The sequence below is a fragment of the Neurospora tetrasperma genome (assembly GCF_000213175.1).
Source record: "Neurospora tetrasperma FGSC 2508 unplaced genomic scaffold NEUTE1scaffold_5, whole genome shotgun sequence".
Lineage (NCBI taxonomy): Eukaryota > Fungi > Ascomycota > Sordariomycetes > Sordariales > Sordariaceae > Neurospora > Neurospora tetrasperma.
This window is the reverse complement of record NW_009799103.1, coordinates 527436-552671: the sequence shown is the minus strand read 5'-3', so window position 1 is coordinate 552671 and position 25236 is coordinate 527436. Positions and strand designations below refer to the sequence as shown.

General features: G+C 51.5%; 7 protein-coding genes across 7 annotated transcripts; 2 read left to right on the top strand and 5 right to left on the bottom strand.

Moving 5' to 3' along the window:
- Window positions 1-23: 23 nt before the first annotated feature.
- On the top strand, window positions 24-3545 carry NEUTE1DRAFT_66489 (uncharacterized protein; the record flags this gene model as incomplete). Its single annotated transcript, XM_009854663.1, has 2 exons — window positions 24-3160; window positions 3241-3545. The coding sequence occupies 2 exons, from the start codon at window positions 116-118 to the stop codon at window positions 3322-3324; spliced, it is 3129 nt and encodes a 1042-aa protein (XP_009852965.1).
- A 2098-nt stretch (window positions 3546-5643) lies between these two features.
- Window positions 5644-7031, bottom strand: NEUTE1DRAFT_111656 (uncharacterized protein; the record flags this gene model as incomplete). The annotated part of the gene is made up of 5 exons (XM_009854662.1): window positions 5644-5724; window positions 5842-5993; window positions 6356-6363; window positions 6477-6642; window positions 6800-7031. The coding sequence occupies 5 exons, from the start codon at window positions 7029-7031 to the stop codon at window positions 5644-5646; spliced, it is 639 nt and encodes a 212-aa protein (XP_009852964.1).
- A 3857-nt stretch (window positions 7032-10888) lies between these two features.
- On the bottom strand, window positions 10889-12646 carry NEUTE1DRAFT_85172 (uncharacterized protein; the record flags this gene model as incomplete). Its single annotated transcript, XM_009854661.1, has 4 exons — window positions 10889-11424; window positions 11481-11738; window positions 11793-12406; window positions 12469-12646. 3 exons carry the CDS (start codon window positions 11977-11979, stop codon window positions 10889-10891), a joined length of 981 nt encoding a protein of 326 aa, XP_009852963.1.
- Window positions 12647-12663: 17 nt separating this feature from the next.
- Window positions 12664-12925, bottom strand: NEUTE1DRAFT_117656 (uncharacterized protein; the record flags this gene model as incomplete). Its single annotated transcript, XM_009854660.1, has 1 exon — window positions 12664-12925. The coding sequence occupies one exon, from the start codon at window positions 12881-12883 to the stop codon at window positions 12701-12703; it is 183 nt and encodes a 60-aa protein (XP_009852962.1).
- A 2251-nt stretch (window positions 12926-15176) lies between these two features.
- NEUTE1DRAFT_66484 (uncharacterized protein) lies at window positions 15177-16849 on the top strand (the record flags this gene model as incomplete). Its single annotated transcript, XM_009854659.1, has 3 exons — window positions 15177-15355; window positions 15466-15583; window positions 15652-16849. The coding sequence occupies 3 exons, from the start codon at window positions 15177-15179 to the stop codon at window positions 16822-16824; spliced, it is 1470 nt and encodes a 489-aa protein (XP_009852961.1).
- Window positions 16850-16939: 90 nt separating this feature from the next.
- NEUTE1DRAFT_117655 (uncharacterized protein) lies at window positions 16940-17521 on the bottom strand (the record flags this gene model as incomplete). The annotated part of the gene is made up of 1 exon (XM_009854658.1): window positions 16940-17521. One exon carries the CDS (start codon window positions 17241-17243, stop codon window positions 16995-16997), a length of 249 nt encoding a protein of 82 aa, XP_009852960.1.
- A 4574-nt stretch (window positions 17522-22095) lies between these two features.
- NEUTE1DRAFT_111653 (uncharacterized protein) lies at window positions 22096-23005 on the bottom strand (the record flags this gene model as incomplete). The annotated part of the gene is made up of 6 exons (XM_009854657.1): window positions 22096-22213; window positions 22259-22308; window positions 22351-22404; window positions 22681-22692; window positions 22770-22824; window positions 22974-23005. The coding sequence occupies 6 exons, from the start codon at window positions 23003-23005 to the stop codon at window positions 22096-22098; spliced, it is 321 nt and encodes a 106-aa protein (XP_009852959.1).
- Between the last annotated feature and the right edge of the window lie 2231 nt (window positions 23006-25236).

Below are 25236 nucleotides of genomic sequence, written 5' to 3'. Positions count from 1 at the left end.
ACACACGTATATACGACGACGACAACAGCGACCACGAACAACAACACCACTCGACGACGACGACGACGACGACGGTGACATACTAGTCCTAATACAACCTTCCCAGAAACCAAACATGGCCGACTACACCATGTACCACGCCCTCGGTCAGGGGGAGACCCTCGACCCCAACGATCCCAACCGCACCTCACAACCGGCGCCTCCCCAGTTCCAACCGCCAGTTGCCCCGAACCCATATCACCCTGGCGCCGAGTACAATGCTCCCGGTCAGCAGCAGCAGCAGTATGGTCAGCAGTATGGTCAGCAGTACGGCCAGCAGCAGTACGGTCAGGAATACGGCCAGCAACAACAACAACAACAACAATACGGTGCTCCCTCTCCCTACGGCGCCCCTCCCGCGCATTCTCCCGTGTCGCCAATGGATGATGTAGGCTTGGCTGCGCAGATGGGTGGCATGTCTCTGGGTGCTGGCGCTGGTGCCGATCACCACGGGAGAAAGAAAAAGAAGGACCGCCATGCTTTCCACACGGTCGAGGCCCCCGCCGGCTCGTCCCAGCCCTTCAACGGCATGCCCCCCGCCGGGATACCTGCAACCCAGTTCCTCAACGCCGACCCCTCCCTCGCCGGCAGGATACCAGGTCCGGGCCATGGCCAGTTCCCCATGCCCGCCAGCCCAGCTTTCGGCCCCGTCCCAACCTCTGCCGCCGACTTCGCCGCAAGGGACGCTACCCAGGGTGTTGGCTCCGGTGTCTTTGCTGCCGGCGGTCCTCAGGGCGGCAAGCCTTCGCCAGACGATACCCCCAGCGTGCCCCTTTCTCGCGACGCTGTCCAGCCTTACTTCCACACCAACGTATACCCAACCTTTGAGCGCCTCGTCCCACCCCCGGCTGTCACGTCCTTCGTTGCCCTCGACCAGGGCAACTCGTCGCCCAAGTTTGCCCGTCTCACCATGACCAACCTGCCGGCAAGCGCAGAGGGTCTCAAGAGCACCGGCTTGCCCCTGGGTCTTCTTCTCCAGCCCCTGGCCGAGACCCAGCCTGGCGAGCTGCCCATCCCCGTCCTGGACTTTGGCGAACAGGGCCCGCCACGCTGCCACAGGTGCAGAGCTTATATGAACCCCTTCATGATGTTCAAGGCCGGCGGCAACAAGTTCGTCTGCAACCTTTGTACCTATGCTAATGATACCCCTCCCGAGTACTTTTGCGCTCTTAGCCCCCAGGGCGTCCGCGTTGATCGCGACCAGCGCCCCGAGCTGACCCGCGGAACCGTCGAGTTTGTTGTTCCCAAGGAGTACTGGACCAAGGAACCCGTCGGCATGCGCTACCTCTTCGTTATTGATGTTACTCAAGAGTCTTACAACAAGGGCTTCCTCGAGTCTTTCTGCGAAGGTATCTTGAGTGCTCTGTACGGTGGCTCGGAGGAAGGCGAGGACCAGGACGAGACTGGAGAGCCAAAGAGGAAGATTCCCGCCGGTGCCAAGGTTGGCTTCGTCACCTTTGACCAGGAGATTCACTTTTACAATGTCAGCCCTGCGCTCGAGCAGGCCCAGATGATCGTGATGCCCGACATCGAGGACCCCTTCCTGCCCCTGAGCGATGGTCTCTTTGTGGACCCCTACGAGTCCAAGGCTGTCATTAGCTCGCTCTTGACGCGCTTGCCCCAGATGTTCTCCAACATCAAGAACCCTGAGCCAGCCCTGCTGTCCGCACTGAACGCGGCTGTTGCTGCGCTTGAAAAGACGGGCGGCAAGGTCTTTTGCTCCCTTGCGGCTTTGCCCACCTGGGGTCCTGGCCGTCTCTTTATGAGAGACGACGGCAAGCACCCGGGTGGAGAGCCTGACAAGAAGCTCTTCACTACCGAGCACCCTGGCTGGAGGAAACTGGCCGAGAAGATGGTTTCTCTGGGTGTTGGTGCCGATTTCTTCATGGCTTCGCCATCTGGCGGCTACTTGGATATTGCTACTATTGGCCATGTCTCCTCTACGACCGGTGGCGAGACCTTCTTCTACCCCAACTTTGTCGTCCAGCGAGATAGCACCAAGCTCTCCCTGGAAATCCACCACGCAGTCAGGCGCGAGACGGGCTACGCAGCCCTTATGAAGGTCCGCTGCTCCAACGGCCTCCAAGTGAACGCCTACCACGGCAACTTCATCCAGCACACCTTTGGCGCCGACCTCGAAATTGGCGTCATCGACGCTGACAAGGCTCTGGCCGTCACCTTTGGCTACGACGGCAAGCTCGACTCCAAGCTGGACGCACACTTCCAGGCTGCCTTGCTCTATACCACCGCTTCGGGCCAGCGTCGCGTGCGCTGCATCAACGTCATCGCCGGCGTCTCTGACCTAGCGCGCGACTGCATCAAGTTCATCGACCAGGACGCCATTGTCTCGATCCTGGCCAAGGAAGCCAGCACGAAGCTCTCCACCACCAGCGCCAACCTCAAGGAAGTCCGCTCCTCTCTCACCGAAAAGACCATCGACATCCTTGCCCTCTACCGCAAGAACCACCTCGCCGTGCCTCACCCGCCCCAACAGCTCGTCATGCCCGAGCGTCTCAAGGAGTTCACCATGTACGTGTTGGGCATGCTGAAGTGCCGCGCCTTCAAGGGCGGCAACGAGACCACAGACCGTCGGGTGCACGACATGCGTCTCATCCGGTCCATGGGCGCCCGCGAGCTCTCCCTCTATCTCTACCCGCGCATCATCCCGCTGCACAGCCTCCAGCCCGAAGACGGCTACCCCGACGCCACCACGGGCCACCTGCGCATGCCCTCGACTCTGCGCGCCTCGTTCGCCCGCGTCGAGCCCGGCGGCGTCTACCTCGTCGACAACGGCCAAGTCTGTCTCCTCTGGATGCACGCGCAGACCGCGCCCGCCCTCATTCAGGATCTGTTTGGCGAGGACAAGACGACGCTCCAGTCGCTGGATCCGTACACGTCGACGATCCCTGTCCTGGAGACGCACTTGAATGCGCAGACAAGGAATATCATTGAGTATATGCGGACAGTGAGGGGCAGCAAGGGGTTGACGATCCAGTTGGCTAGACAGGGCATTGACGGGGCCGAGTTTGAGTTTGCGCGCATGTTGGTGGAGGATCGGAATAACGAGGCGCAGAGCTATGTGGATTGGTTGGTGCATGTCCATAAGGGGGTGCAGTTGGAGGTGAGTTCTCGTCCTCTCCTTGAAAACGCTCTTATTTGGGTGATTAATGAGTAGCGTACTGACGTTTGAGGAATATATAGCTCGCGGGTCAACGTAAGAGGGAAGATGGCGAAAGTCACTCGGCGCTGGGAAGTTTTACGGGGTTGAGGCCTGCGTATTGGTAAAGGCGCGTACATATAACGGATGGGGGAGGTGAGGTAAGTAGTGGTGGGTGGTGGTGGTTGTCACGTTTACAACTGACTACCTCATGTATTGTTCGGGAAAAAGAAGGTAGCGGAGATCAAGCGGATCAATAACTGAGGGGTGGTTTTTTGTTAGGTTAGCGGAGCTGAAGGATGGCGAGGCGGAAAAAAAGGAGAATACCATGATAAAATTTCACGTTGCCAACCCTATTTCTACAACTCCATGCCTTTCTCTTTATACCCTTTTTTTTTTTTTTTTTCTTTGGTTGTTACGACGCCTTGAGGATCAGGTCACCCCGTTCGTTGGTGATATACTCAAGTAAATGGGACAAAGAGCAACTTCACACCTTACTGTCAAGCTTGAGGAGCTGACGGATCATCGAGACGGGCGACCACTATCGCTAAGCCGATACTTTTGCTGGTATGATTCTCTCGGTTGTTTTTCCGTCCCATAGTCGAATGGATTGACAGGCTATCAGTTGACGTTCCAAAGCCCCCCCTCTCTCCTCTTTGGTTCTTTGATTTATTCATGGACACCTATAGGTGATGTTAGATATATACGTGTCACAGTGTAGGAAGGATGTGTATTTGAGGGAGGAAAGGAGTAGATAAAGAGATAGATACTTCAAGCTGCCTGCCCTCCCGGTGACAAAGGATTGGTCAGGTAGATGAGTGGATACCTATGGAAAGCAGGATCATAGTGGGCGCGGTAAAACAAATTGGTGGACTAGATAGGTGGACTAGGTGGACTAGGTAAAGTAGGTCAAGTAGATGAACTAAAGACACCAGAGGAAATAGATAGGTGAAGTAGATGAACTAGATGAACTAGATGAACTAGATGAACTAGATGAACTAGATGAACTAGATGAACTAGATGAACTAGATGAACTAGGTGAGCACGGTGAGCAGTGAGCAGCGAGCATGGTGAACTAGATGAACTAGATGAAATACATGAACTACATGAAACAGATGAACTAGGTAAACTAGGTAAACTAGGTGAAGTAGAACTAGATGTAGGTGAACTAGGTGAACTAGGTGAAGTACCTAAGTAAGCATGGTGAGCAATGAGCATGGTAGGGAATACTGTAACAACACGGCACGAGTAAGGAGCAATGAACAAGCAACGAATGGTGAGTTTATAAGTACACCAAGTTGTACGGAGAGAGACACTCCGCGATAATATCGAACCTAGTGATCACGGAATAGGTTTGTATGCTCTAACTTGAACATATCCACAGCTATCCATTATGATCCTGTACACTCGATCATCGCTACCGATAGTTGGATGGACGCATGGATGGCTGTACAATGATATCCTTCTTCTCAATATCTACATGGCAGGCATATGATATATTGGACTCACCTCAGGCAGGTGGATGGATGGTAAATGATATTTTCATAATAGTGAACTTCGTAGGTATGTACACGGTTTTCTTGTATGTTCGCTAATCTTTTCCCTTTTCTCCGTGACACGATCACTCACCGACCCTACCTACCTTACGTTACCTAGATTTACTTACTCTACTTCGTGACCTTGCTCACCTTCCTACTTCACCGAAACTTACACCACCATTCCTCCCACCCATTACATCATCCACCCATCTTTTACTCCTACAATGGTCTGTTTGCACAATTATTTATCGACCCAGCCGACCTAAGCGGTCCTCCATCTCCCGAACCGAAACTTTTACAGCACAGGAACCCCAACCCCCCAAGCGTATGTACATAGTATGATCGCCTTGGCGATCCTAATGGTCAATGGTTATTGTACCTACAATTCCACCCGAATGGAGCGATAGCGGAAGACTCCTTCCCTGTTTGGCTGGCTCCCTGCTTCATCTGGTGAATCCCGGCATCTTGCAGTGAGTCCTCCATCCAGTCCCACACACCCCTCATCATCAGTCATCAACAGAGAGATCGGTAGACGGGAAATCGGCAGCTAAGCGTCTCATCCAACTTACTTTTCCGATCATGCAGTCACGTAATAGATCAGGTAGGTAGCCTTCCGGCCTTTCCAGTGTTCCAATATGGATTAGGGCACGCGGAGTGACGGAAAGATCAACCGGTTCGTGACCATGTCATGTCACGTCGGTCGAGCCTCTTTGATCCTGATCTTGATCCTGATTCTGTGGTTGGGGGGTTACGTAGCGACCGGTGGAGCCCAACGATGTCGATAGTAGTTGCGCCGCTGGTGCTTGGGTATTGCCGATTGTTAGGTAATGGTGATCATGGGTTCGGTGTTCCCATTCTTTTGGTTTCTTTTTTTTCTTTTTTTCCTTGCATGAGACAAAAAGTATCATCTCAATCCTCCAAATAGAAAACTGAGTAGTAGCAGTAGGCCTCTCGCTTCTCTCGGAGAAGTAGCCGGAGCCAGTCACTGACCTGCCGACAGTTCACCTCCGCCCTCTTTTTGCCATGGTGGGATCAGTTTAAGTAAAGTCAAGCGATATGTGCCACCTTTTACCTCATTGCTTCTTCCCCGACTGCACCGTCTCTTACCTTTTCCAGAACGTTGGGGCTTTCACCGGCTTCATCTTCCCTCCTCATAGGCCGGCCGTCTTTGCCGGCCGATGTTGCGTTGCTTCTTCTTCTCAATTGTTCATGCAGCGGAGGGGCTTTGGCGGTTAGTCTTTCCAAGACACATCGTTCGGCTGTTGAATGGTTGGTCTGTTGAGCTGTTGGCAGGGTAATAATGAGGTGAGATTTCGAGGCCTTCGGTCGTTTAGACGTGGAAGAAGAAAAGCAAACAGTGAGCCGGGAATGTGAGATCGAGAGGTTGCATGAGCAGAAAGAGATTTGAGGCTAGGTGAATGATAAGCCCCGCAGCAGCGTGAAATTAACAAGGAAGCGATTGATGTGGTGCTATACTGCTTTGAACACTCTGGGCAGCAGCAGCAGCAGAAGGAATAGGAGAGTAAAAAAAACGAAAGTGAAAGTGATGTGTCAGTTATCAGATTGTCCCGGGTAAACAAACGAGCAAAAGAGGAGGGGAAAAGAGGGATGAAGGACTAACCTAATGGACTTTGGAACGAGTTGCAGCATCATTTTTGATGGTAAAGGGAAGATGGGGAATTTGGGAAGCATTGGGCATCCCATATGATACGAGTATGAACAACAAGGTTCTTACCACTTACCACTCGCGATTTATCACAATCATTGCCTTCTTACTCGCCAGTGAGCGAGCAGAGGGTTTAAGATATCGCCAAACATCTGACCGGGTGCTGTTTTGCTTCTCACGTGCCGCTCCTCTTTTTCTCCCCCACTCTTGGACTAGGAAAGCCGGTTGCTCATATGTACTTCCTATCTACAAACACGCAATGAGATCTGAGGGACTAGATAGTAATGAGTTAGGGTATGGCTCCGTCGATCCTTGTATGGGCTGTTCGTGGTCGCAGTGTCATGACTGATCAGTGTTTATCCCGCGTACCCACATATGTTCCTAAACGACATTACATACCTGAGGTACCCGGCGTTTTCGGCTTCGTCCAATTTGTCTGCCGTACTTTCTCCTCTTTGTCGGTAGTGGGTAATGAACATTGGACTTGTTGAAGCACAATGTACAAGTGAGATTTGTGTTGCAGTAGTGTACCTGTCTCACCGGCACGTTGGGTCAAGTACTTGGGGGGGGACGAGGAAAGATGGATAATCTTTGAGTCAGTGAGGGTGAGGAAGTGCTTGACAATAATCATATGTGCGGCGTGTATGGTGGAGCGGGACACGGATCGAGCGAGAAAGGTTCCTTAATTCCCCTAGTTTTGCTTGTCGAGTGTGTTGTCTGACAGTCGTACTCCTTCCAACCACAAGTGAAAGTGGACGAGAGGAAAAGCAAAGGTTGCATCAGCTGGGAACTGAAGGAGAGTTGACGGACCGGTTACTTGGAATATAGCGTGGATATTTCTTTTTTGTCAAGTATCCGCAGTTGCCGACCAGAATATGCCACGGTATTTTTTGACCTGCTGCCTGTTAGCTCTTCTGTCATTCCACAATGTCTCACGCTCTCTCGGTGTAACTAGGGCCGGGTTAAACTTCTTTCCTGAAAGGTTATGAACTGGTAGGCACGTATGAGCTTGCGCTTAACATGAGGCATACTCACAGGCGCCACATGCTGAATACTTTCCAGGCCCGTGCCGTTGATCATCCCTTGAGCCCTAAAAACCCCCTGTGTCCCTATATATGACCCCAAACCTTGCCCCTGTCTCTGTATTCATCTGGACTTGTCTGTTGGACTGGATCTCCTTGTTCCTGGCGCCTCCGATGCCGAGTGCATGTTTGTGTGTGGGTGGGTGAGCCCGGCAGCCATATTGTCTTTCTGTGGTTGTAATCTCAAAAATGGCTGTTGGGTCCTAGGCACAAGGGGTGATAGTGTGCGCTGTTCCGCCTAAGCTACATATGCATAGTGTAATTCTGTTGAACCAGTACCAGCTGTCGGTATGTGGGAGGTGGTTGCGGCTTGCCATGTGTCGTGTCAACCTTGAAACACTGTGAGGTAGCGTTTTTTTGAGGTGATGACCTACTGTAAATTCGCGTCACGTGGAATTGACCTGAAGGACGAAATAATATAGGTCAGTGAATGGAGAATCGATGGTTTGATGAGAGCCAGGGAGATATCGTACGATACCTAGGCATGATATGATGTCAGTTACTGAACATCCACCGCGAATTGCCTGATTGCAGAGAGAGGGCAGACAGATAGTCAGTTGGGGGAAAATGCGATTTTAGCCAAAGCAGGGCTGTGTAGTCACCTCCTCGTCATCATCGTAGACGGATCAGAGCTAAATTAGCTTCTCCTTTATTACCATCACTCTCTCACCCGAAGGCACACCCGGCCCGTTCGTGATGCGCTGCGTGCCCGCCGCCAGTATGAATGTAGCTACCGTTCGGAATATTCCCATAACACCAACCTTGCGGTCAACAACGTGTGAGTACACAGTCTCTTGTGGTTTTACGCTTAATTGTGCCAGTATGGTAACACGGATGCTGTCGCATGCGCGGCCAACCTCTCCAGGGTCGGGTCGCGTTGAAAAGAGAGACAAACATCGAGTTTGATATACATCGTGAAGGCGGTAAGTGGGAGACATGCTGTTAATAGACAGGGAGTTGCGGGCGGTAGCTCGTAGATACCTGTCCACTGGGTGTCAGTCCACTGTGGAAAAAAAGAGTGGTAGCCATGTAGCGCTCGTGCCATCAGGGTTGTGTTATACAGAGATTCAGTGGGAAAGAGCACTGGGGAAACACAAGTGAGCCATGGTGAGGGTGATGTGCGAGATCGGGTAGTACAGATCGCACACAAATATGCCGTTTCCCGTTACGAAGGAGTCTACGGGGCTTACAAGGACAACAAGGCACGCCCACAGAGCGACCAATGTACACCGAGTTATGTAGTTGTGGGATGTTATTGCACCGTGTGCTGCGTAACGCAACACCATCACCCAGCTTGGTGTGTTCCGATCGTTGTTAGTACGGTCCCTGTCGTACGCGAGTGAAGGTGAGGAAGGAAGGCCATTGTAGTAATTAGATAGGCGGCGTATCTCGACGCTGTCAATTTCAGTTGAGGTGGACTGGGCCTTTTCTGAATGGATTTGACGGTTTAGAGTCCAAATACAAATATGAAGTAATGGTTGATGTAAGTTGTACTGCGTAGCTCATCCTGTCAGCTAATTGAAAGGGAAGTAATTGGACAGACTTACCAAGGCTTACGTGCAGTACCGTATATTCTAGGCGTTCTAACACACGTTTACTCAACATTCACACGGTCAAGTGACAGAGGGTCTTGTATGTTTGCAGTTCCGTGGGGGTGGTAAAAGTTCGGACTGGACCGGCAGTCAGTGCCAGGTCTGTTCGAGTGAGCATCCGCTCTCGGATGGGGTAAGCGAGAGCGAGGGCTCCACCGTTTTGTGATAGAGGCGCTGTTTTCTTGACCAACACGTTTTGTGATTGATGAAGAGTGTGAACTCGACTCTAGAGTTGCATTCGACCAACAGGACAAGGTCATACGTGAGCCATCGACGCTATGCTCCCGCCATATTTGCCTGATCACTGCAGAATCTCAAAGAAGACGTCAATAAGGCTGACTGAAAGGTGGTTGGAGATTAAACGTAGTTACCATGCTGGAGAATGACTGCCTCGTAAGGGCCTTTGGGGGCCATCGCGGGACTGAAGGGTAGGGGGAGAGATGCGCCACTTGAGGACGGAAAAGGAGCATGCCGTGTTCATACCCCCCGTGAGACACCATTGCTGTTCTGAAACAACCGTAGTCCCTTATGTCTTGCTCATTGAGCTGTAGCAATGCCCTGTACTTTGCGAGTGAACTGCGGAGACTTAATCGGTTAGCGCCATTGCGAACCACTTTGGTGCCTTCACCGGCTCGGATCTGGATCCTACATGTTTCTTTGAACTGGTATGTTTGTTGTCTGGGGCCATGCTGCGATGTGACTATTGGTTCAAGTAGGTTTGGAGACTACCAAGGACGAAAGAAAAAAAGCACTAAAGATGGTATCAGATTAGCTCAAGATTGAGATCCCGCAGTCAGTCGATGTATGTACGTTGCTTTTGCGGACTCATGCAGGCAAATGGCATGGCTTATTGAAACGAGGCCCCCGGTCGTCCACTAGCCCTCAAAGACAAGATCAACACCCCGAGATTGTGTTTTTCACTCTGTCGTGAGTACCAGCGCCGGATTCGGCTGAAGAGATGGACAACAGTGCCTAGAAATTAGGTTCCACCGGGGTACACCTCGCAACGGTCAGGACGTCAAGCTGCGCCATGAATCCATTTGGGGATTCCCGAAAAGTGTCTTGTTTTGCGGGCAAACAAGTCCATCGGCCCGTTGGATTTAGTTTCCTTTCTCGGGATGCCCTTAACTGTATCAACGATGAGGATACAAGCCAACCGCACCCCCAGTCTCCTAGAACCTTCGAAGGGTCAATTCTCTATGCGTGACACCTTAGCACGGAACATTGCCTGGTGTTTGACATGATCGTAAGCGTGCTTCACCGGGTTGATCATGCCAGTGAACAGACCAATACGTGACCGGTATGTCCATATACACAGGTGCAATTTTGCTTTTTCCAGTCACTTGAGCAGGATCTGACAGCCAGCTTGATGAGCAAGCCAGGCAGTGCAAGCGGGTCACCTACAGCACCCGCTCACCAAGCTAGTACAAACCAAGCCCACTTGTGGTAGCGTTATCAGTAGTTGAGGACCTGAAGTAGCGGAGTATGATGTGCAGTCAGCCAGCGATGTGGAGGAAGTTTTTGTATTCAAGAAAGGGTCCAAAGGGGGGTTAAAAAGAAGCAAGACACCGAAACGACCAACAGCGTATCGCACAGCCCACCATTATGCGCCATTTTGCCGCATCCGAGCCAGACCAAAGAAACACAAACTCCGTTAGGGTGTCTCATAACACTGATACAATCGCTTTCAAAGACCCTTACCAGGGCTCCAGGGTATTTGCCCACCATAGCAGGAGAATCCGCGGTTTTATGCAACCGAAACTCAAACCCAACGCCAACTCCAGAGCACGACAGAACGGAAACGAAGGGGGTCTTTAGCTCGCAAGTAGGTTGTTTAGCCCATACCGAGAATCCGGCTGGCTGACTACTCGCTGAATCTCGGTGTCGTGAAATACTCGGTGAAATACTTCCAAGTCAGAAGGACAAGCCGCGGCAGTAGTGCTGCTAAGCGTTTCTCTGGCCTTCTTGGCAAGATCCTCCAAGATCAGTTTGCTGGTACTTTGATTTGGATCCTCAAACACAAATGCCACGGAGGTGATACGCCCACGCAGGTCAGGGTCATAGAGCAAGACTTCCCGCCACATCTCGGCCACCTCTTGGGGCGGGTTGCGGTAGCCATTGCCAAGGCCGAAGTCGCCAATGACAAGCTGTGTATGGCCGTTATAGGCTGCGATCCGAAGTGCTCCTCGTAACAAGTCTTTCAACATGTCGCGTTCGTTTTGGAAGGAGAACTTTGTTCCGTTCTGCGTAAGTTTAGGCCAGCGGGTAGGATGGACCGAAACGACAGGAATTGACTGCCACTGCTCGGGCGGGAGCTTCTCGTATCTGTCGTGAGGCCCCCGAAATACAACTAGAGTCACGCACGGTCAGAAAGTGATTCGTAACATGCCAGTTGGTAATACTAACCGACATCTCGCGAGTAAATACCACCATAGCTTGGGATGGGGTAATTCTCAGTCACCGTTGATCCTGGCGCAGGTGTTGCCAAGTTCGCAGAAAGAGTGCTTCGGCGGCATAGGCGTTCCTCATAGCCAACAGCTCCCGTTTCCCAATCCCCGCCTGGTCTTTTGTCGTTGGCCGCGCAAATGAAGGCTACCGTGTGTGGTTCTGCAATCTGCTTTGCCCAGTTCAAGGCACAGTCGACTGGATCGCCGTTGTAGACAACTGTAGCTGGTTATTAGACGGGAATGACATGTCTCAGAAGCGTGGGGGTCTTACAGAACTGGGGAGGGGAAATATCAAGAGGTCTTTGTGGGAAGTTGATCTGCGCTAGCGGTTGATGCAAAAGGTAGGAGTTGATGTCCCACGTGCCCAAAGACCGGATATAGGGGATATGTTGCCTCTTAGTCTCGGCAGCTACTTCAGACGGCTTGGGCCTGGATGATCTTGAGCTTCCGGGAGCCATTGTGAGTGTGCTTCAAGGCGATCGAGGGGTTACTGGAGGTGTTGTGGTGAAACGAAAGCGCAGTAGACGTTTGAGATCAGGTGTGACTGTGAATCATGGTGTTGTGTCGGTGGTAAAGAGAGGATACGATGGCGTTCTTATACACGACCAGAAAAATTCCAGGACGGTCAAGCCAAATGGAAAAGACATTGTAAAAAAGCAGCAAGCAATGGCTACCAACAGCCACGGTGAATCATGTACGATGAAGCAAAGCCCAGGCTGCGGCTGTTGGCGAGATCTGAAAACCAACCCCGGATGGCGGGCGGCCTGGTCGGTGCCCTGGGTAGGAATGCATTGGGTGCATATCGAAATGTAGTCGTGTAACTGAGCATGTCTTGTCTTGGACTAGACTAAGAGATATGACGGGCATATGGGGGACCTGGTAGACCTGTAGACCTTGGGCGTGGTTAGCCAATGCTTTGCGAGCAGAAGAGACAATGGTGATGATACCTTTACCGGCTACCTGATCAGTTTTTGCGGTCTGCAAGATCTGTCATAGACAAATCACCGCCGTTGTGCTACCGTACTACCGTGTTACCATGCTACAGCAGGGTTCCAGGTCTGTGGTTGCCGGGATCAGGACCATGGACGGCCGTGGACCATGACAATGGTACTGTGAGGAAGTATTGCCCACTGGCCACGAGCAGTGACTTGCCTTGGGTAATGGAGCAGAGGGCAGTGCCTACACGGTGACCCAAGTAGTAGGTAGAGGTAGGCCATTGGGAGTTGCAGGGCCATCATTGTTCACACGCTCAATCCCCCCTTCTTGCCCCCTTACCACCTCCCCATCCCGCCTCATCCTGCTGACGCCGGCTACCGAGACTCGGTATGGCAGGCTACTGCTGTGTTGCAGCTTATACGCCATCTTGAGTCAATCTGGTACTCCGACGCCTCGCGGGACCAGTGTGCTGGGGCTACTGATACAAACTCCCGACGGGTATCCAATGCGCGAGGCCGCGGGGTCAACTGAAATATCGAGGACCGAGGCCGCTCTCCGTCTCTATTCTGAGACCAGTCATGAGTTTTGTCGTCCGTAGCAATGCTGGTATTGCTTTCTCAGTGCAGGAAACGCGGCTCTGGGTAGAGACATATAAATCTAAGCGAACTCAGCTCATCTGGATATCTGGAACAATGCGCAGGCGAAGAGGAGGCGGACGGCCAGACGGCCAGACGGGCGGCATGTCCAGCCAAGAATTGACTTTGATTTTGTACATGGTCGCCAGCCGCTTGTTGATTGCTTGTCTTGCCAGTTAGGAGCCAGGAGCGTGCTTGGGCGTCCATTCGGCTCAGCAGAAGCAACCAGACTCAGGCCGGAGTCGCTGGAGGGCACATCATGGGGGCGAGAATGCTGTCAATGCTACAGTACGATTAGGACAGCCGTCGACTTGATGGATGGCAAATAGACTATCGGCCTCTCAGCAGAATCGCGGCTACGTCTGGTATCCAAACCGGTCAGCGATGGTGTGAATGGTGTGGTTGCCAGCTCAGGAGGTGGGATGAGGTGATGACTGGAGGACGAGACAGAAACAGCTGGGGCGTCTGAGTGGGGATTCCCCGTTCTGGATAGGTCGAGATAGGCCTGGATGGACGGGAATAGGTACTATTGACTTGGAACAATGTAGTAGTAGTAGAAAGTGAGAGTGGTGAAAAGGGAAGAGGAAAAGGAGGCCATTCAGGTTTTGGGCGTTGCAGTGTCAGAGTGTCGTCCATCTCAATGTTGCACTCCAATCTTCAGTGCAGTGGGAATACAGAGGCACGCTTGAAGTGGGAAGATCTAGGGCAGGTCAGCTGTCAGAGTTTTCGTTCTTTCCCATTCTACCACCATCCAGGCAGCCATTGCCCGTGAAAAGAACTCAAATTTCCAACATCGTGTGATCCAGGTTGCAAGTGGTTGAGGAAGGTGCAGTGGTTGAGTGCACCTAGTTACCTAACACAATGAACAGCAGGAATGGACGGGCAGTGGCAGGTAGGTCACTGCAGTGGGTGACCTGTGGAGCCACTCATGCCACTGCCACTGCCACGGCAGTGCCAGCCCCGGTGCTTGTTCCACCGTGTTGGTTGCTCTCTGCTCAAGGGAAGTCCTCCTCCGTCCTCACCTCGGGCAGTCGAGTCGAGTCCCGTCACTTTTCCAAGTTGCACTCGGCTCACCGAAGCCGAACATCGGTAACGGGAGCTTTGCCCAGACAACTTGAAGTAGAATAAAAGACGCTCGGACCACCAAAGTCAAGTATCGTCGCCAATTTCATCCCAATTTCCATACCGTCTTTTGAGCTTCAACCTCAGATGAACCTAAACCCTTGCATCTGATACCGTGCGAAACCACGGAAAAGGGATCGCGACTCAATGATCTACGATCCACGATTTCACGATCCAAACCAACTCAATCATCCATGATCTATCCATCCATCCAATCATCCAAACAATTGCCATTCTCAACCGGTCCAAGACTCCAAATGTGGTCGTGTGTACTATGTACTGCGTAGTACGCGAGAGGTAGATGGTCAGTGCGTCACCTCAAGCATGTCGGGTGCCTGCCAAGCATCTCCTTCGTCCCTCCCCCCCCCCAAGCGCCAAAAGCGCCTCTCCGGCCGTAACACAACGCTAAACAGCAATTGCCTGGAACTGCCACTGGACTCCGCCTAAATTGCGCCCGTTTCCTCGCCGGCAACAGCAATGAGAGTCTGAGACTGGCAGCTTGATATCGATCATATGCTGCAGCCCGAAAACATATTTGAGTCTCTATAGTCTCGTCTCTCTTTTTTACCACGTCAAAGTCAGATTGAGGGTTCGGCGAGAAGGAGGAGATCATCGCGACTCGGTCCCGGATTTGAGCCATGTCGTCCGCTGCCGCCGTGATGAGGATGAGGATGGGGATGGGGATGGGGATGAGGATGAGGAGTTCGATTTTCACCACTCCAAGCTCATCGACAGTGCGGGTGATGAGAGGGAAGCGCAGTCTTGTCCTTGCTCACCACCAACCGCCACCTTCACTCTGCAACGATCTCGACCAGGGCCGCATCTCCCGCCGCAGCATCTCCAGCTCCTCTCCACGACGACTGGAAAATATCGATTTGAAGGAACTCGAGCGATTGACAAAAGAAGCTGAAGAACGGCTAAAGCAATATGAGGAGCCACTCAAGAGAACCACCCCATTGCACATGTCGATTGCCGAGTGCCTCCGGTGGGAGCCAGAATCGGAGGAGGACAATGTGGTGGTCCAAGGCTACGTCCGGTCCGTTCGGGGCATGAAAACCCACCGCTTTGTTTCTCTCGGCGACGGGTCCTCGCTGGCTCCTCTGCAGGCCGTTGTCCCCGTCGACACCAACCAGGCCGAAGGGTGCGATGACTACCTCCACTACCTCCCGTGCAATATCTCCGAGCTTCGTTATGCGTGTCTCGGATACCAAAAGTGCAGCATCAAATACTGACTCGGTCTCGTTTCCGCAGCCTGGCCATCGGTGCTGCTGTCCGTCTCACTGGCAAATGGGTCCCCTCGCCTGGCGCGTCCCAGTCCCACGAAATGCAAGTCACCCAGGTCGACATCCTGGGCCCATCCGACGCAAAGGTCAGTCAGTTTGCCTAGTAACATGCCGCCCTGCTCTGTCTGTCTCTGACACACCACCGCACATCAAGACGTTTCCCATCCAAAAGAAATATCAGACACCAGAGTACCTCCGCACAATTCCCCACTTGCGGCCGAGGACGCCCATCAATGCTGCCTTGCTGAAAATGCGCTCTGAAGCGGTCGCGGCCCTGACTCGGTTTTTTGCCGAGAACCACTTCACCCAAACACATCCGCCCATCCTCACTTCGTCAGATTGCGAAGGTGCCGGAGAAGTGTTTACTGTGGCTCCGGCGTCCAACGTCACCGAGCTTTCCTCCAACGAGGACAACAAGAGCAAGATGTTCTTTCGCAACAAAAAGTATCTCACCGTGTCTACTCAGCTTCATCTCGAGGCCTTGGCTCAGTCTGTCGGTAACGTCTGGACCCTTTCTCCTGTTTTCCGCGCCGAAAAGAGCGATACTGCCCGTCATCTCAGCGAATTTTACATGCTCGAGGCCGAGATGAGCTTTGTCAATGACCTCGACGAGGTCATGGACCTTGCAGAGGACATGATCCGTAACATGTGCATTACCATGTACGAATCGCCTACAGTCTATGAGTTTCTTAACCGCGAGGGTCGCGTCGGTTCCGACCTCGTTTCTCCCGAGGAGGTGAGGGCTCGGTGGGAGGGCATGATGGCGGATGAGTGGCCGCGTATAACTTACACGGATGCTATCGAGTTTCTACAAGAGCATGCCGACGAGTTCGAACATAAGCCCGTCTGGACTGAAGGCCTGCATTCGGAGCACGAAAAGTTCATTGCCGAACACGTTGGAGACGGAAAGCCTGTCTTCGTCACCGACTATCCTCGCGACATCAAGGCCTTCTATATGCGTGAAGGCCAGTCACTCCCAGATATTTCCTCCCCGGGTCCGACGGTCGAGTGTTTCGACTTGTTGGTGCCCGACCTCTGCGAGATTGCCGGCGGATCCATGCGTGAACACCGTCTGGAGCCGTTGTTGGAGGCCATGAAGCGTCACAACATCGTTGCTGGAGAGTTCACCAGCTCTATGGATGGCAATGCTCCCTCCGAGGCGAGAACCGGCCCTCTTGATTGGTATGTCGACCTTCGCCGTTGGGGCTGCGCTCCACATGGCGGCTTTGGAATCGGCTTTGATCGACTCCTCTGCTACTTGACTGGCGTCCAGACGATTCGAGACATGGTTTCTTTCCCTCGCTGGTTTGGCCGATGTGATTGTTAAGGAAGATTCGCCTTTCAGAAGAGGGCAATGTTCCCGGTGTTTGCTTCGGTGGCGCCTTTGTGCGACGACTTGCACCAGGGCACGCTGCTCGTCAAGGCTTGCCTAGCTTTGATGCGGGGTATAACACCTTGGTGACACGAAGCTATGGGGCGATTCTTTTTGGACGAGATCTAGCCCACACCGCTCCATGAAATCGCAAATGCACACGAGGGAGGGCGCGCACCGATTGTCTCTCTCATCCATGAGGGGGCGGCAGAGGCGGCGTCAAGACACCCCATACCTCGCGTGAGAGAGAAGTCGGTGTTGACAGATTGATCTGGCACCATACCTGAGAATTTTGTAATACCTTGTGCGCGATTTACGGCCTTATCATGTTTCCCAGAGAGGCCAACCTCAGATCTGAGCGCGGCTAGGCGCATTTTATACCCATACAGTCATTTCGATATCCGCGACAAACGTCGATCTGACCAGCTCCATAGCAGGACCCAAATCCCAACTCCACTACCTTTACGTGACTGGCGCGGAATAATGAAGTTCCTCCTTCTGACATGAAGTCCATTGTTTCCGGTTTGTTAGCGCCACTACCTCTGCGTGAGGAGAATGCGCTCTGGTTTGTCAGTATCGAGGAATGGACAAACAAACACATGGTGGAAGGGGCATCGGCAGGTCATTCGCAAAATACATACACACAGATCAGCCAATGTCCAAGCTATCATTGCGCTCAAACAGGTGCTCGATTTCAACATGCCGTGATGTGCCATTTGGATGGCGGTGACGGCAAGTCGAGCTACCGCGCCATCACTATACCCTGGGATGAAACATTGAAAACCGTTTCATGAAGACGACGTGAACTCTGTCATGGAAGACCCTTGCCAATCCACTCCTATTACCGCGACTAATTGCGACTCCTAATACGCCGCCATGTCTTCGTTTCATCCCCAACATGAATTTCGATGGCTGAAGTTTGTACGCCAAGTGGCAGCGACAACGTTCAGTTCGCACATGGGAACTTGTTGATGACCGATTCTCGTGGAAAATTCCATTTGACAATGTTTTGCATGATCTCTTCTTGCCTGATGCTGGCCCATTTGCCTCCCTGGCCTCTCAACGGCCTGTTGGGTCCTGAGCTCAGATCTACATTGGGAAACATCACTCATCCATTCCCTTTTACCAACGCTACCCAAGAGGTATCGTCACCTTGAAACAGCCGGGCGAGGGGAGCTGAGAGCACATGATTTCCATCGGCGGGACCTGTCACCACCTGATCCTCCTTCAGATCAAGAAGACAGGGAAATCACAAGTGCCGCTGGCATTGGAAATCAATCGAAACGGAAAGCAGGAAATCCATTCGCACCTTCCCTAAATGCTCCTTAGTCTAAGCAGATGATGGGATTGATGGACGACGTTGGTTCTTCAAGTGGAAGGAACCAAGGCACCAACTTGACGGTCAGTCCACATAGACAGATCACGCAATTCCGGGTCCATCAAGATGCCCTCTGTACCTTCCTTACTCAATGCCGTCAACATCCGAGATGAGATTGGTGCAGGTTTGCTTTTGCCAACGGAAGGAACAATGCCATTTAGAGTTCCCACTTCAGTCACAATCCTGCTTCCTCCGTCATTGTCCTCCTTCTTGGTCAAATCCTGTGAGTTCTTGCTGGCACGAACGCAGGTACTCGCAACCTCTCACCTTGCCCGCTACATCACGACATGACATGACTATCAGAGATACCTCGCTCTACACCTACACTAAGGCATATGAACCCTCAATATACATATTTCTTCAAGTGGCAGACCAAAAAATTCTTGTCACCTTTACCAATGCTACGCACAGGTTGTCCGCTCTCATCGGCCAGCCAGCCAGCCAGCCAGCCATTCCAGTTTTACCCCGATCAAGCGAGCGGGAATCACTACCGGCAGCGAAGGCGCATTGTGGCTTCTTTTTGGCTCGCCAATCCCATCCAATGCTACCCTAAGGGAGCCCTGCACGCCGACGACACATGAAAGGGTCTAGGTATGACCTAGCACGGCATGGCATGGTCCTAGTTTTAGCCAGCGACTGAGCGGGAAGGTCAGTATGTAGATGAACCTTATCCGGGCGAGATCCAGCAGGCAAGCTAGGTACTCAGCAGGCTGCCATGAGGTTGCCATGGAATTGCCACGAGGATGCCATGAGCATACCAAAAAAAGAGGCGGATGGGACTTGAGCCTGTTGGTGGCATTCTTTGGGCTTATCACTGCCAGTGATGGTTGGTGTGGTGATCAATGGTGAGTGAGTGTGATTACTCCCTCTAATTCTAATGGTCTTCTCAGGTTGATTCGGTTGCCCTAATTTTACTTGGCTTGCTTGGGATCGCTTGGCTGCTGCCATGGTCAGACGATGTTCAACAGTGTTGCTTCTTGGTCCCTTGATTGCATTTGTCAGCTGGTCAACTAAGCACATTACGGATACATCGTCGTCATCTTTGGATGGCCAAGAAGGTGGGTGTATATGCCCCGACCCAGCTACGTTCGCTACCATTACCGTTCTCCCTTTACTCTATCTGAATGGTACCGCAACACACATGATGCGAACAAGTGAACATAGCGGATGAGTCGGATACGCACGGCATATATAAGGTTTCGCTGTCATTTGCCTTGTTGCATTGGTGGTAACGGTGGTTCTCGAATGATACGTCTTGCTAGTCATGGACTGATACCTCTTGACAGATTGAGCGCTTGCCAAGTGCCGGTAACAGTCATCCCTGCCGATCTCAAGGCCACGAAACTCCGAGTGACAACAAATTTGTTTGGACAGAGGTACGGGGTTGAAACAAGACGACCAGCCGAAACCTCCTACGGAGATGCGCCGATCGCCAGATTGAAGGATCCCGGCCAAGCCCGGTCGACGCCGTAAGCTCAAGACGGCGCAACAACGGTCCAGTCTGGCCAAACTTCGGCCAAGAACGGCCGAGACGCTCCAGGCTCCCAGCCCGATACACAACACCTCTCGGCGGGGTGTCTTTATGGTCTCACCAACACGACGCGGGTGCTGTTACCGTTACCGTCACATCAACGTCCCGTCTCGTTTCTGTTTCCATGTGTCAAACCTCCCCGGTCCATGACAAACTCATAAATGTCGAAATCGCGGCAGGTAGATAGGTTGGGATTAAGTTTATCCCCGGACGATCCTACGTACCGTTGATAGTTTATCGTAGTACCTGCACTAGCCAACAGGCGGCCTCACGCCGGTGAAGAACTCTCGAAGGCAGCTGACCGTCAAGATTGTTCTTTCGACGGGCCTAATGAAATTCGATTTGCAATCTCAATGCATACCCATTTTTAGCAGTGGAGGAGCAGTTAGTTGATTGCTAAGCTGCCTGCGAACGGTGAGATCTCCTTCCCTTTGCGGCATAGCTCCTCACGGATATTATCAGGAGAACAGCAAATCGGGCAACTCGATGCCTTACACTATTGGGTCTGGGGGGGTTCATGGTGGCCACCTGGGCAGCGAGCGAGGGACTGGAAGCGGGAACTCGGATGTGCGCGGTAAGAATTTAACCTTACTTTGACAACCTGGCATGGGGCATGGGACGGGATGCCGATCGGCGGCGGCCTTGATGGGTGGGAAGTTCCTTTTCCATTGCACCTGCAGTTCTAATTCTTTTGGCTCACCGGTTGATCTCCTTTTCTTACGGGGATATTTCCAGGCTCCCGTCATTAGGTACCTCTAGGCATTCTTCTCATGACTGCTTGAGAGCGTTGCTGATGCTTTTTCTCTACATACATAGCCCAGAACATCGTCAACCTGAAGAAAGACTCGACTGGAGTCTTCAGCGACACGTATGTAGCGAGTGAGCGAGCGTTGGGACGGGGTGTCGGCGCAGCGTTGGTGATCGTCCCGCCAAGTAAAGCCCAAGAAACGCTAATGTCGTTGGCGTCCGATGATGTTTCGTTTTTTTCATCCTGTCTCATTTCTATTTTGTCACCAAAAATACCTTATTTAGGATCAGCCATCATCAGTATTCCCGAGGGAGTGCACGTATTATTTATTACACTAGAAAAGTTCTCTGCAGTACAACATACCGTCGGTCATTACACTACATACATTCCACACCCGCCCGGGCAGTCTTCAAGTCTAGGCGGCATTAAGCAGGGCACAGCAGGGCACCCACCACTGTTACTTCAATTCGCCTCGGAATGTTATGTATCCTAGAGGTACTTATCCCAAAAGATGTATTCCTTGCGAAGCTCTCTCTTCGGTTCTGATTCGGAATTTTGGACGAAAACTTTTTTTTTCATGTCCAAATCCACACAGACTCGAAAAAATTGGATCGTCAAAGCAGGAATAATGCCTGCTCTCTGTATCAGATGTACCATTTGGTACCGCATTCATCTTCACAAGAATCTTAAACGCGTATAGAAATGTAGTGTATAGTACCCATGGAAATAAAAGTCGGGCCTTGGTCCAATTTGGCGAAGAAAAATTCCAGACTGTATCTTACCTACCTATGCCCAGACATTTTCGCTTCAGACGCCTACACCATCCATCCATCCCTTCGATAGCGGAGCTTGACTAACGAGCCTTATCATCCCATTCCAAATATCCAAGAAAGCCAAGCAGAAGCCAAGCAAGAAGCCACTCAACCGATGACGAAGCCTCATTCATCGTTCGTACTCGTCCGTGGCTTCTTGCCATGCATGTCAGCCAAGAACGGCTCCTCACCACTATCATTCATTGTATGCATTGTGTTATCTGCTGAGTGGCTTGGCCGTGCGAGCCATACCAGAGCTCAAGAGCTCGTTTGACTCGTTACCACAACAAGAACAAGCAAGTGCGGGCAGGCTTGCGCGTAGGCTTTGTTGGTCTTCCCAAGCGGCTTCAAGTGAACTAAGAAACGATGGACCAGCCAGCCAACGAACCAACCGTCTAGGTAGCTGTTCCAACCAACAAACGAACTGATATGAGCCACCCAACCAACCGTGAGAAATATCGATGAATGAGCCTCAATAGAGGGAGTCCCACGAGTCATGATTAAACCCGAGTCCGAGCGGAGATTCGAAACATTCCAACCTGGATACTAGTATCAACGCCGCCCGCTTACTAAACGGCGTTTTTCTTTTAAAAGCCAGCTTCGTTAGGCTTATTCTCACTCTCTCGTGCGAAGAGGCCTGTGAGTTCCGTTATTCGCCGACCCCGGATGGATGAACTGTGACTAGGTACAGTGCAGTCAGCAAGGATATGCGGTATAAACTTTATGTAAGGGAAAAAAAAAAAAAAAAAAAAAACACCTAATCGAAGACCCCGCTATAATCAATCCATCGTCGGTCGGTCGGCGGTCCATCATTCCCATATCGGGCAACTGCTGAACACTGACACTTGAAAGCTTTAGCTCCCGCTACGTATGTACTGTGGGAGGTCAAAATAAGCTCAAGCGTGCAGTGCCGTACCTACAATTCAGGGCGGTTGCGAAAATTACCGGGTTGCAGTATTGATGTTTTGTACTGGCGTGTATTGAGCATATGCCGATCACCCGATCTACATACCTTTTCAGGGTATGAAAGATACCTACCTTGGTAGGATAGGCTACCTCTAGGCTTCTAGCACCATACATTACATACCACTTTATTGTTTCAAAGAACTAGATTAGGAGTTGAATATTTACAGAACTTGCACATTTCGTAAAGATACATCCATTAAATTACGCTAAGGAGGTGCTTTTTCTTTTCCTTGGTATCGTCAACCGGGCCTTTCTGTCCCCGATTCTGGACGGGCAGGGCGGGAATCACCTCAGGGGCGACCCTGCGACTAGGGACCACGGCATGGGGGGGTTTGTAACGTTGCCGATCCGGCGCCGTCGGCTTTTTGTTACGTACCATAGCACCATACTAAACATCTGTTATAGGTAGGTAGCTACAAGTTGAACCTTCATAAAAGTTTGGGCTCCGGACTTCTAACAACATACGCTCAAGCGGTTGAAGCTGAGAAAGTGAGTGATGTGAGTAAGGGGCAATAATAGGCTTTTTTTTTTTTTCATTCTGCATATAGTATCCGAAGCAAAAGTGCCGGTAAGTTTGACAGCTCCAGCGATGCAAGAGTTGGCATGGCAAGGCGAGATTCTGCCATGTGCTCGATGTTCCTCATCACAACAAAAGTGTAGGTAGCTTACTTTATATGGCAGCTGCAGTTTGCACTTTGCATTTCGCAGGCAACTTACGTAACAGAAGCAGAACTACCTAGGCAGGCGTGAAAGTTTGCATTTGGAGCTTTCCACTTTTCCTTCTTCTTTTTTTTCATCGATGCACTTCTTCGCCTCTCTTTTGAAGCCGGGAAGCTTCTTATAGAAGGTGCTATCATAAGTTTCTGCACAGTTCCTGTTGCCAGATCGGTGTCGGTACTGTACATAGGTAGGTGCCTGCAGTGGTCATGAACAAGCCATCTACAACTGATAAAAACCAATCTCAATCTTCGGCTCGTCTGACCACCACCGTAGCTTTATCTCTGGCTCAGCAGCGGACAAGGCACCAATGATAATCCATTGCAACGGTAGGTTGGACAGGCAGGTTCAAAAGTTCGACGCTGACAGCGACCTCTTGTTCCATTAATCTGTTAAATTTCGGGAATACCGCGGACGAGCAACACCTCGCTACCATAAAACCGTGCGGTACTGATATTGGTGTGCGATAAGTTCGCCTCATCTCGCTCGCTCGTTTTTCCCCTTCTCGAATGTTTTGGGGCATCGGATGATTATTACCGACTTATAGTGTGTATGTAGTTCTTGCACTTCTGATGATCGCTTACGATGGCCATTTTAACATACCTTAGCTACCAGAATATATACAACAGAAGAACTGTAATGTACCGCGACGTCTTTTACACTGGACATACCTGCACGTATGATTAACTACCGTACACTATCTTAGTTGAACGTCCTAGGGCGGCGTCGGCGGTCGCGGCGGTATGTAAAGCCACCATACTTATACGGCAGGACGTGTAAATAAGGTTCGTTGTGTGTTGGCGCGCGTATCGCAATCGTTTCGCCTGCCTGCCTGCCTGCCTGCCTGCCTGCCTGCCTGGCATGCCGCCACCGCGCACGCAGGGCAAGCGAACCGAGGTACAATGATGACTGGCTATGGGATGATGGAAGGGAAGGTAAAGAAGGGATGAGATGAAAAACTCCACATTCCTTCTCCTGTCCATCCATTATTCTAGGTTCCAGACACCGTGAATAAAGGCCGGGCTATGACCCTTGAGTCTTTGATAGTACACGATGCCGTTACCTCGGCTTATTGTACCGAAGATTAAGAAGAGAAAAAGAATAAAAGAAAATTGGAAGCTATTTCCACACCAAAAAAAAAAAATGTGGAAACGAACGCGATGGTCCAACGGCATCCAATGTCTAGCTCATCATTTCGGCCTTGGTCGTTGGTCGGCCGGCGGCCCCACCTCCACGTCTCCCGCCCGTCGGTCGGTGGCTTTATCTCAGCTGATACTATTTCTTTTTTGACATGACATGACAGGACAGGACAGGACAGTTACGTTCCATTTATATAAAGTTACAGTTGTAGCCGTTAAAACGAATTGCCCGCTGCCTGCCTACCTGCCTGCCCATTGTCGCTAGTATCAAGATTGTGCGATGTGCGATGTGGCGATAGCGGCTACTTACTTACTTGCTTTTCCCAACTTCTGTCAATCTGTGTGCATCTAGTCAGACCGTTCTAGATTGTGATGCGTTCTATTGCCCCCTCCTTACCTCTACTTGTCTACTATGTACGAGGTGCGGTGTCCACAAGGTCGGCATCCGACGGGCTTGTTAGAAAAGTGCTTGTTACATACCTAGACTTGTTCAACGGCCAAGTACAACTGTGAGACAGGAGAGGAGAGAGAGGTCGGTCCTTCAATGTATCGCAAGCAAGGTGTGATGTTTGCACTCAAGGAAATGGATGGAACGTGTTACGTCCGAAAGGCGACATCCGATGTGTCTGAGAATGGACATGGAAGAATACTACTCTTTGTGTGTTTTGTGTATCGAGGTGGTTATATGTCGGACATTGCAAGTCTTCTTGTTCATGTGTCCCAACTTTCGTTGAAGGAAAGGATGAGAGCTTATCAACATCTCTCTGTTCCTCAGAAAGTCAGACTTACTGCTTGTCTGTGGAGATTCAACTGCCCGCGTGTGACCATCCAACAAGTGCCGGGCAATCAAACATTGATATGACGGAATAAGCTCGGCGACTTCGAACAAGGCTGCAAAAGTGATTGATGCGGTTGTAGTGCGAAACAGGATAGCCGCCTGATCGCCTATTTTGTACGACACACTGACCCCAGCAGAGTGAGATGATGAGATCTGGTCAAAAGGAGTCCATCATTGGGGGGGAAGGAAGACCATTCATCAACCATGCCGTATGACATGGGACGCCACCCACCCAACC